This window comes from Verruconis gallopava, assembly GCF_000836295.1.
Source record: "Verruconis gallopava strain CBS 43764 unplaced genomic scaffold supercont1.23, whole genome shotgun sequence".
NCBI lineage: Eukaryota > Fungi > Ascomycota > Dothideomycetes > Venturiales > Sympoventuriaceae > Verruconis > Verruconis gallopava.
In genome coordinates, this window is record NW_015622159.1 from 360,045 (window position 1) to 371,108 (window position 11,064).

Genomic DNA, 11,064 nt, shown 5'->3' on the forward strand with positions numbered 1-11,064 from the left:
ACGGTTGCTCTGCCTCTGCTCAGCTGCCGTGCGCTGAGATCTGCCGGCATCGAGGAACGCCCCCACAGGCAATCTGCTTTGACGAAAGAACTCGAGCTTCCAGCGGGATCCACGGTAAGATGCCACTGGGCACGCAGCGTGGCTGGCAGCCGGCCAGCCAACGTCTCTGCCTTCTGTGCCATCAACCCAGCCTGGAATTACCAGCGTTCCGGGCGCCCTCTCGAGCTGTGCGCACGCCCGAGATCCAGACGACCGCTGAGAACCAATGAAGCGTCGTCCCGAATCTTTCATGTTTAGTTTCCGCACACGTTCACGTAGCAAACAGCGAGGACTTTAGCTCGGTCTTATGATCTGCGGCAGAGTCGGCCAGCCGTGGCCGGGATGGGGCATTTGTCTGCCTCTTTGAACATATGACCTCAGCCATCGCGAACTGCCTAAGTTATCCTAATTCACACGCGAACCACCAATTTGTGACGCCTTCTCGCAACTGTAAATATCATAGAGCATTCAACGGGGACCAGCATATTCGCCAGGCACCCGAGCCCGTCGATCCTCCGCAAACTCAAGCGCTGGGTTGTGCGTCGTTCCGGTAACGCCCTTCCTCACTGCATGTCCGCACTGGAGCGCAGAGTTCGCTTTCACTGCGACATCCCACATACACAACGTACAGCCAGCTCCAAACCACAGACAACAAGCTGCCATGAACCGGCTTTTCGGCGCCAAAAATACGGCGCCTAAGCCCACGCTCTCGTCCGCGATAAGCAACGTGGAGACGCGCATCGAGACCATCGATGTCAAGTTAGCCAAACTCAACGCCGAGCTTTCTGCGTATCAATCCAAGCTGTCGAACATGCGCGATGGGCCAGGGAAAACAGCGATAAAGCAGAAGGCGCTCAAGGTGTTGCAGCAGCGCAAGATGTATGAGTCTCAGCGAGACCAGTTGCAGCAGCAAAGCTGGAACATGGAACAGGCGGGCATGATGCAGGACAACCTCAAGAACACGATGACGACAGTAGACGCGATGAAGACGACAACCAAGGAACTGAAGAAGCAGTATGGAAAGGTGGACATTGACAAGATCGAGAGGTTACAGGACGAGATGGCCGATCTGATGGAGATAGGAAACGAGATTCAAGATGCCATCAGCAGGAGTTATGACGTACCTGAGGAGGTGGACGAGGCGGAGCTAGATGCTGAGTTGGAAGCACTGGGCGAAGAAATGGCAATGGAGATGCACAGCGAGTCAGAAAACCCGACTTGGCTTGCCAGTGATCCGGATAGAGTACCTAATTTCATCGACCAACAGCCAGAACCAGCCAACAGAGAGAAGGAGGCGGCGGCAGGGTGATACGTGACATCTTCGCTGACGCGCAGAATGAAGATATTGTTATGAACGTATTCACAGTAGAATGCAGAGAATGTTTTGCAACAAAACAAGAAGGAAATTTACACAAGGTATCTTGCCTACATCTCGCCAAAACGCCACCGCAACATGCCCTCATTTTCCGACTCCTCATGCTATCAAAACGATGGACTCATTGTGCCTTAGCCTTCGACAAATGCCACTCCATGACAGACTGAAATACGTGCTTGCCGTTGTTCTCGATCACGTCTCCGTGACATGGAATTATGCGATCAAAATCCCACCCGTTGATCTTTTTCATGCTCTGACTGAAGCTCGACCGGTTCCCAGCGCTGGTGCCATACCAGATGACCCTCTTCTGCCACTTAGCGTCTCCCTTCGTGTTGTTCAGAGCGGTCCAAAACTTGGTGAAGAATCCGGTGTCGTACTTCTCCGTCGACTTGGAATACTGCTCAATGGCTGGCATGTTGAACAGCAAATCAGCCTCGATGAGGGTCTTCGTGGGCCTGTGATTGAAAACTAGCTCCTTGTTCGTATGGCCGTCGACGAACTCGTAGTCGAATTCTGCGTCGAATGCAGGATCGATCTTTACCGACGCCTTGGTGCTGGCCTTGAACTCGGTATGAAACGGAACGCGCTCGTTGTTTTGTTTCTCACGCTTCTCGCGCAGCCCGTCTGGACCTATGATTTTAGCACTTGGATATGCCTCATGCCATGGCCCTAAGAAGATGTGGTGCTGTCGGGGTTGTCAGTATCGCGGTTATACCATGAAAATTGAGACACGCTCAACGTGCAACTACTCGCCTCCATATCCGGTGCAGCAATATACTTCACCTCTCCCATTGATGCTACCGTCTCCCTGACGGCCGGCGTTAGAGCGACCGGAGAGAAGACGGCCACGCTTCCATCTTGCAAGCGCACGAGGGTGCCTCTGCCACCAATCTTTATGCGGCCATATCGCTTGAATGGCAGTGAGAGCGTGGTTATCTCTGGGGTGACCTGTCTGATCACCATAACCTCTTCTGGGTTTTTTGGGATTAATTTAGAAGTCATTTTCGAGACTTGGATGTTAGGATATACTGGTCGCAAGATTCGAAATCGACTGCAAGATGCTCTCCGTGCTCTTTTTGACGTTCTTTCACAAGCTGGCGGAGATGTGACTTAGCCAAGGCAGGTGAGATAATAACTTTGTGCAGAAGACCGGGACAGAATATTAAAGATATATGTATAAGCTATAGGAGAATACAAGCTGAGAGGGCGACGTGATGTCAGTACCGATGGATATCTGGACCCTTTCTTATGCAAATGTCATAGATGGAACAAATACGCTCCGTAAGCACATTGGTAATCACCGAGTCGAATCAACTTATACACTCTATGCCGGCCCGCGATGCGAGTCAATTATCCTGCTCAACAGCAGACCGCTCCCGTGGCTCGCTTATTGCTGCACGGAGAATATTCCAAATGAACCACAATGCGCTTTGTGAAACGCTGAGTAATGACGGACATTCTAGCCACCTTCGTCTAAGCTTTCAGCACGACAAAAATAGCGACAAGCCGAGGCGTTCCATCAAGATTTGCATAACTTGTTCGTGCACTGCCGGTGGCAGACGCAATATGATCGGCAAGCTCCTCGTCTGACGCTAATATGATCCCTGGTCGAATACAAATGATCTCGCGATGTGAGGCTCAAGCGAACGGAACGAAGCGACGCAAGATGTATCCCTAGTTCCGACGTCATCGCTTTTTCCGTGTTCGGCGCTCCGCTACATCGAAATTTCGTCCGCGTCGGATCGCGCTGGGTGGGCTTGATTAGTCGTATACCTGAAAGCGCACAAGAGAAGCATCAATTCCAAATATGTCTGAAGCGGCAAAAATGCCCTCGAACAAAGCACCCAACCTCACGCTCATCGTGGCAGCAACAAAGAATTTGGGCATCGGCAGAAACGGAACGTTACCATGGCGACTCAGAGCAGAAATGCAGTACTTTGCACGCGTCACCACGCGTCTGCCGCCTCAGTTCACGTTGCGCGGCCCCGGTAAGGTGCAAAACGCTGTCGTAATGGGCCGTAAAACGTGGGACAGCATACCAAAGAAATTTCGACCGCTGAAGGATCGCCTCAACATCGTCCTTTCAAGCCGTGCTGAAGTGGCAGGCGAACACAAATTCATCGATGGTGCATTATGGCTAAAGAGTTGGGAAGATGTTTTGAATCTGCTACAGACTCTTAGGGCCGATGCGAACAACAAGTCAATGCTAGATCTCCCACCAGTGGCGCGTGTCTTTGTAATAGGAGGAGCAAATGTGTATAGGAGCGCACTTGAGCTTCCAGGTGGAATAGCGAACCGTGTGCTTCTTACCCGTATCCACAGCGATTTCGAATGCGATACATTTTTCCCCCTGGCACTGGACAGCGAAGCTGCTGAAAAACTAGGCTGGCATCGGAAGAGCAACAGCGAGCTCACGACGTACATTGGTGAGCAGGTGGACGAGGGCACAATTGAAGAAGGGGAAACGGAATTTGAATACTGCCTTTATGAACGATCGCAGGCGAGCGATTAGCCTCGAAAGTGGGATATTCCCCACGTTGGATGAAGTTTTCATATCCTTTCTACGAGATGAATATTTGATTTCCAAGATAATCGCACGGTCACTGCAGGCCGCCATTCTACTGCTGACGCGCTTTTAACAATCACACAAAACCGACATGATTTCTCGCTGTGGATTTAACATTATTAAATGGGACTACGAGCTGGTCTTGCCCTCCTTATCACCCACTGAAATGTTTTTCAGTCTCGCAGAAAAATGTAATCATCCGGTAGTTTCAACGTGCAGGAGTGTGTGGCGAACAGATGCTGGACGTTGTGGAAACCGCAGACTTCAAACAAAACCTGAAGATGCTGAGGACTCCAGCTGGAGAGATCAACTTTGTGAAGATTAGCCAGATGAGGCAGCCTGGTCAATGCGAAATGTTGCAGCCACTTAGCCGGCCCAACCAAGTCACTTGTCAGGTTTGGACATTGAACGACCAGTGTTGTAGTTGAATCAGGTAGAAGGCCAACTAAAGCATCCCAATCTATTTCTTGCCACGCCGAATCAGCATGTCGCCGAGTTTCTGCAGTTTTGAATTCCTCAGTCGTCCTTTCTCTCAGTTGCATTCCGTATTCATCTTGACGCGGATTGTCAGCCGTCAACCTGAAGTCTGTCAGGGTCTGTCTTTTGCCTGTCAAGAGTATGGCGGGCATTTCCAAATGCTCAAGCCTCTCGAAAGATGAAAACGATCCGATTGGCATAATCGTCTGACCAGAACCGTCAAAACAGCGGGTTAAGCTCGCATCGAAGGTAATTTTTTTCAAAGTTCTGCGATGTTCCGAAAGACTAGATACGAATTGCAGGATGTTGAATGTTGCTTCTGCAAAGCATTCGCTTGGCCATTGATAAGTAAATTCTTTTAAGCTTTTTGCAGCCCGTACAATGCGGTCCAAAAACACCGTATCTACGTCGCAGGAGAGCAAGCGGATGACCGTGACGTTGGAAGTTCGCAAGCCCGGAAGATATGCCCACTGGCCAGCTCGTAGTAGATTAGTTTTATCCGTGTAAAACCCACGGGCGCTGATCTCGTCGATGTTAGGCAAGCAGAGCATGCGCTCAATGCCACGAGGATCAAAGCCATGTTGGCTTTTGTTTGCGTAGTACAAGGAAACCGATTTGAGCTTCGGGAGCAATGATCGACTCGTGACTGCTTTTGAAAACAAGTTGAGCAGATCCTGATGGTCTACATTGAGGTGAACCTGTACAGATAGCTTAAGAGCCTCGAGGTTTGGTAGTAGACTCAACAAAATACCTAGAGCTCTAATAGGGAATGAAAGGTCGTGCTCGCTGACATATTGCTCAAAGACAGGTTGTGCGAAGAGCTCCGGCTCTATGTTACCCGAGACTAGTGTAGATGGGCACACACAGAGGCCTCGAACTTGTGCAGCTTCACCAGGATTCTCCAGGTAATGAAGGATGAGTTTTGATCGCCTTATACTAGATCCATTGTCAACGACCACGCGTCGTAGAAGAGGACCAAAGACGTCGAAAAAGGAGCTGGACGCGAGGCACAGGCTCAAGATCGTTTCCTGTCGTTCTCGCAGAGCTTCGGAAGGATTCAATATATCATGGTCTCGGACACAGTCCAGAGGATCGAGATGACTAGCTATTTCAAAAAGGATATCGTGGCAGAGTTTTAGAGACATGAGTGGACGGCACCGACGGTTTGAGTTGCAGTTCCCCTGTCCAGAATGAAGGTTCGGCACGACGGGACAACATGATTCATCACCCTGAAGCGTCTTGCTGTCTGTTTAGGAAAGTGGATTGTAGATTACTTTGTCCCAGACGGGTGACGCTGATGTACCCTTGAGACCCGAAGCTGTTGATGCTACGGCACTATTCTCGGCAATTTATAGCTCTTTGTTGACATTCAGTCTACGCCTTATAGAACTGCGATAACTGAAGACGGTTTTCAAACAAAGGATATCAATTTCATGGCTCAATATACAAGCTTGGCTCCATTAGTCCTTTGGGAAAGGTTGCGTTCCATACTCCACATCATTAGTCTAGCTGCTACGACCCATCTCCTCGTCTTTTTCTTATTAGTCCACAAACGTACATAACACAATGCATGATGAGATGGTATTTAACATTCAGTCCTTGATAAGCAGCTCTTTGCGGAGTCGACTTAGAGTGAAAATCTATACAGAGAAAAATCATATCTGCTGCGATTTATGCTTTCTCACTCGGTACTCTTCGTGCTCAAGAGAACCTTTCACTATATAGTTGGTTTATGTTCGCTGATATTATGTGCTACTGACCCTCCTGCTTCCCGCCTCATTATTGTTCATGGTCTACTCATAGATTTCTTACCACGTGGGCAAAGTCATGGAAGCTAATGATTTACAAGCATTTGGCAAACGTGTTGAATTAGATGCCGATGATCTCGCAGGCAAACAAGCTTAGTGTTCTCGACTTCTTGTCTCCGATGGCTAACATCGAGTGATCAGCACTCCGCCTCACTCTCCAGATAACGAGAGGGAGCCTAAGAGGAGGGACCGAAACTTATGCTCTCTGAACCACAAATTCTGGATCAGAATTGTCGTGGATTTAGAGTTGGAGTAAGGAAATCTTGACATATCTCCACCACACAGGCACACTCCCATATAAAGGCTTATACGGAACCAGATACTCGTTTTTCTGGATCTTCAGATCATGCACAGTATCGCAGGAACTTCTGGAAGCCGAGATCATCGACTATGGATACTCAGCGGTTATCACGTTCTGCCACTCACCAACCATACCGAGCACCAGCTTCCCGCTGGTTCCTCTTCCCCATCGCGAAATGTTCTTCCAGCGCATCAGCCTGCGTTGCTGCAGCGTTTACCAGTTGCTTCAAGCTATGCTTTCCAGGTGCAATTCCACGCACAGGGTTGTGCTGTACAAGCTCACCCCTGGCTCTTAACTCCTCATTCTCAGCATACTGTTCATCTGCGTTATAATTGATCACCTTGACGCTAGAGAGATCAGGAAAGCCGCCATTCTTGCCAGCCTTGCGCCCGAATAGTTGACGCATCTCTGAGGCCGAGAGGTTGAGCCCGTCCACTGCGCTTGCTGCTGCGGACTTTGCTCCAGTGGACGTATCGTAAGTTTGACGAGAATACAACTGCTCACCGCCGCTGTAGGCCTCTTCGGGAGCTGCTGGAACTTCCGCGTCATCTTCCAATGCGGGTTCGTTGGAAACTGCCGGCTCATTCTCTTCCTTCCCAATTGAGAAAAGCGAGACTTTGGACTTCGCTGGAGGTGCGGTTTGTGACGTACTATTAGTAATCGAAGAACTTGCAAAAGTTGTACCAATTGGATCCGTAGTGCTATTGGCAGATGCTGCTGTAGTAGCTCTGGGTACTGCTGCTTTCTTTTTGATCGGTCCTCTCGCGACAGACTTTGGCTTGAAACGCATTGGATTTCCAACAAGCTTCACCTCCTTTTCGCCAATCTGTGGTAAACCCACTACAGAGGCTACTTCCTCTGATGTGTTTGCTGGCTGTCTGCTCCTCCTAAGCTCTGCAATGACTTCTTTGATATCCTTTGGCTCGCCATCCAAATCCAAACTTGTCGAAGACATCTCTGTTCGTGTGAATGCAGGCTCTGCACCAGTTTTCAAGTTCACGCCGCTACCGAGCCCTCTCCCGGCGGCCCTTTTCGCAGCGAACGTGCTCTCATTGTTAAGCGGTTTCGCAGGCTGTTTCGGTGGTGGAAGGAAAGCATTTATGTTTAGTCCACCTCCTGTTCGTTTTCTCTTTGTCGGCCTATCATCGCTTCCCGCCTCTTCATCCTTGTCTGCTTCTGTACTCAGGCTGGACAAGTTGACTTTTATCTTCTTTGTGCCTGGATCCACAAACATCGGAGTTGATTTTGTTGCAGGCCTTGCTGCAGGCTGCGGTGCAGGCGGTGCTTCATTATCCGAGCTTTCGGAGTCCGAGTACCCTACAAGAACCATGGTCGTCTGACTGTGCTGAATGAGAATTCGGTGAAATATTGTAGATGGCGAAAAGTGCTGGCTCAATGACGAGGCCGCCCCATGGTTGGATAGAAGTTAGTATGTGGCGGGCTTAGCGTATAATTCCAGTGGGACCAGTCGTGGACCCCCCGCCGCGTGGCTCGATGCACTCACTGATTCTGGCACCAAGTGAACAACCGCAAGCGTCTTAGGTCACCTACACCATGTACTCCTGCGCCCTCGCATAAGGCAGCTGGTCTGTTTTCGAATTGAACGCAATGAGTTGTTATCGGTTGTTTTTGCGATAATACATTCTATTTCGATATGTCACTCCTTCAGAACGAAGATTTCGTTCTGTACCAGTTGCGAACTGCGTACCTCTCCCACATCAAGGACGGTGTTGGCGAGCGCCTGATTTCGGTCGACACCACTGTCCTGAACGATGCCGCATTCCGCGCGGCAGGATGGGTACCTAACGCTGCTGACATAAAGCGCACGTACTCACCACCTATCCCTACCGCTATCACTGCCGAATACTTTCAGGCTCCGCGGACTGCTGGAGTGCCTGGCGCTGATTTCGGAGAAGATGAGGAGGAAGGGGGCATGGTTACAGGTGGTGCTCTGAGCAATGAAACAGTAGGACCAGATCTGCGGACACGAAGGAAGCGACGAAAGGAGCAATTGGAGGAAGATGACAGCAGTGATCTGAGCGATGAGAGCGATGAAGAGGCGGAAAATAGGCCAGTCAATCAGATTAAGTTCGCGAAAATGCCCGTGAGAACTAGGGCTGGATCGTCGCCTTTGCGCAGTGCGAACCACATGGACGGTCCGTCGCTACTGGTAACATCACCTTCCAAGCCTGGGGAAGAGAGCAGGCTGCGTCGAGGCTCGTTGGGTGCCAATGATGTCTTCAGAGGGCGACCGCGCAAGGACACAACAACTAGTAGCGAACTTTCTTCAGAGAACGAGCTCGATGCTTCGTACTTCCAGCGGAAACAGGTCAATTCAAGGAAAACGGCTAAAGCTAGCGTGCTTGTCTCCGAGCGTATTCAGGAAGACGAGCGTGAAGGTGATGATGAGGAGCTTGGAAGTGTTGACGAAGGAGGAGAGTCGGACAGCTCATTAGATTCTGATTTTGAAGGCACGGCTGACTCCACTTCGATGCTGGCTGATGCTCATGCTCTCGACTCTTTGCCCAGGAAACTTACTAGTATACCTGTTATTGCCACACCTGGGAGTTCGTCGCCCAGGAAACCTAGAATCCCTCAGCAATCATCTCTTACCATGGAAGCATTGCCACCACCACGACCGATAAGTGTAGTAGCGCCGGTCAGCGCTCTTACACTTGCCTTGAAAGCGAAGAACAAAGCACCAGTGAGCCCCTTCGACAGATTTGCCACGCTCTCAGCCAAAGCAGACCTAAACCCGTTGTATATTAAAATTTATGTCCCTTCATCATCAAAACCCACCAAACCCATGGAGATTCTCTTGAAGCGTTTCGGAGATGGTGGCAGCCCCGTAACCGTGGCTCAGGCAATTGGCTTCGCTCTTTACAGATATGGAGAAGAGAAGCTCGAACCCCCCATTAGCGCGAAGAAGATGAACGTAAATTGTTGGAACTTTCGCATGATAGAAGATGACGAAGTCGATTACGACTTCCCCGCGTTAGCTAGAACACGGCCAATGACCGAATTCACCTCTAGCAACAACCGCCCTGCAAGAGGACGGTCTCGAGAAAAGCCGTGGGATGAATTTGGTCTGGTAGAAGCTAGCGAGAGTGAGTTTCAAGAGAACGAAAGACAGACGCCCGAGTACAGCAAGCAAGCTGCAGAGGCCTTGGCCATGACTGAAGAAACCTCGTCCTTAGCACCTGCATCGCAGGCCAGTCTTAACGCCCCTAGTGCTCAGCCAGCACTTTCTACGACACCAACCCCAGTTTCGTTTCGAAATCCGATCACAGGTCCTTCGTTCGCACCAGCACCGTCCTTGCGACATGAACCACCTAAACCACCTATGGACGCTCCTGCCGCCCCAACATCGACTGCGGCTATGAGATCGGGGGCGCCGAAGGCTCTCACTATTCACTATACTGACGAGAATTTCCTCACACGTAGCACGAAGATCGAAGTTACGTCGGATACATACATTGCTGAAGTGTTCGACGCTGTCTGCAAGCGCCTTGGTGTCGAGAAAGCTCTGCATGTGCTGAAGGTAAGCGGAAGTACCGTTGTTGCGCCGCCGGACCGGACCCTCGAGGCACTGGGCGATCGCACCGATCTGGATCTCGTGCGACGCCGCTTCGTCGGAGACGGGGTGTTCGGCCTCGCTGGGTCACCAGGTAGCAGCTCCCCGAACGCACCGCTCTTCATTGGGCCTGGCGGAACACCTAAGAAGGGCGGCAAAAAAGCAGGGCCACTAGCTGCCGCAACGACTTTGCCTGGAGCATCACGCTTCGAGTCTCTGGCAGCACTGTCCGGAAACGCGACTTATAAGCGTTACAACGTTCTGCGCAAGCAACCTATGTCATTCGCGCGCGAGGCGTCTCGGATTTTGGCCCTAGACGGAGAGTATATTCACATCATGCCATCCTCATCTGAGCACCATCCTACCAACCAAAAATTGTTCGAGGGCACAGGAAAGGTGACGACGATACATTTCTCGAGCGTGGTGGGTTGTAAAGTCAGCAGGCGACATCCTAAGACGTTCAGGCTGGTCGTGTACAAGGAAAGGGAGTCTAAGAGGTACGACTTCGAGGCGGTCAGTGCCAGTGAAGCTGCGGAGATCGTGGCGGAGATCAAGAAGGGAGTGAATAAGTTCCAGGAGAACCAAGCTCTAATCGCCGGTTGACTGAAGGAAGAAGATGGGCTAAGAGAGCAAAGTACTATTGACTAGCAATTTTTTTTCGGCACTCCGAATGGCAACAAGAAAGCATTTTTAGCATGGGACCGTAACTTTTCGCTACTGCCCGCTCGTAATTGGCCCCTCCCTCGCCTGTACAAAGAAAACAGATGATGCCGAAGCTGCCATGACGCTACGAGCCAGCCAAGCATCAGAGCACACGCATGCAAGCTTCATCAGGTGGGTTGGAAATTGCACGTACTAGCTGCTCTGATTTCAATATGGTCGTTAAGAAATGCCCTATACGATCAGCACAGATCGCAGTACAAG

The 11,064-nt window shown here is 50.6% G+C and overlaps 6 protein-coding genes across 6 annotated transcripts; 3 read left to right on the plus strand and 3 right to left on the minus strand.

The window, feature by feature from the left end:
- The first annotated feature begins 128 nt into the window (after positions 1–128).
- PV09_06616 (uncharacterized protein) lies at positions 129–1,467 on the plus strand. Its single transcript, XM_016360285.1, has one exon. It carries the CDS (start codon positions 701–703, stop codon positions 1,346–1,348), a length of 648 nt encoding a protein of 215 aa, XP_016211997.1. The 5' UTR covers positions 129–700; the 3' UTR covers positions 1,349–1,467.
- On the minus strand, positions 1,267–2,760 carry PV09_06617 (uncharacterized protein). The gene is made up of 2 exons (XM_016360286.1): positions 2,168–2,760; positions 1,267–2,099 (listed from the first exon to the last, which is right to left on the minus strand). The coding sequence occupies exons 1-2, from the start codon at positions 2,414–2,416 to the stop codon at positions 1,536–1,538; spliced, it is 813 nt and encodes a 270-aa protein (XP_016211998.1). The 5' UTR covers positions 2,417–2,760; the 3' UTR covers positions 1,267–1,535.
- A 275-nt stretch (positions 2,761–3,035) lies between these two features.
- PV09_06618 (uncharacterized protein) lies at positions 3,036–4,460 on the plus strand. Its single transcript, XM_016360287.1, has one exon. It carries the CDS (start codon positions 3,222–3,224, stop codon positions 3,924–3,926), a length of 705 nt encoding a protein of 234 aa, XP_016211999.1. The 5' UTR covers positions 3,036–3,221; the 3' UTR covers positions 3,927–4,460.
- On the minus strand, positions 4,082–5,726 carry PV09_06619 (uncharacterized protein). Its single transcript, XM_016360288.1, has one exon. It carries the CDS (start codon positions 5,600–5,602, stop codon positions 4,154–4,156), a length of 1,449 nt encoding a protein of 482 aa, XP_016212000.1. The 5' UTR covers positions 5,603–5,726; the 3' UTR covers positions 4,082–4,153.
- A 395-nt stretch (positions 5,727–6,121) lies between these two features.
- PV09_06620 (uncharacterized protein) lies at positions 6,122–7,943 on the minus strand. Its single transcript, XM_016360289.1, has one exon. It carries the CDS (start codon positions 7,894–7,896, stop codon positions 6,688–6,690), a length of 1,209 nt encoding a protein of 402 aa, XP_016212001.1. The 5' UTR covers positions 7,897–7,943; the 3' UTR covers positions 6,122–6,687.
- A 150-nt stretch (positions 7,944–8,093) lies between these two features.
- Positions 8,094–10,836, plus strand: PV09_06621 (uncharacterized protein). Its single transcript, XM_016360290.1, has one exon. The coding sequence runs from the start codon at positions 8,221–8,223 to the stop codon at positions 10,741–10,743; it is 2,523 nt and encodes an 840-aa protein (XP_016212002.1). The 5' UTR covers positions 8,094–8,220; the 3' UTR covers positions 10,744–10,836.
- Positions 10,837–11,064: the final 228 nt, after the last annotated feature.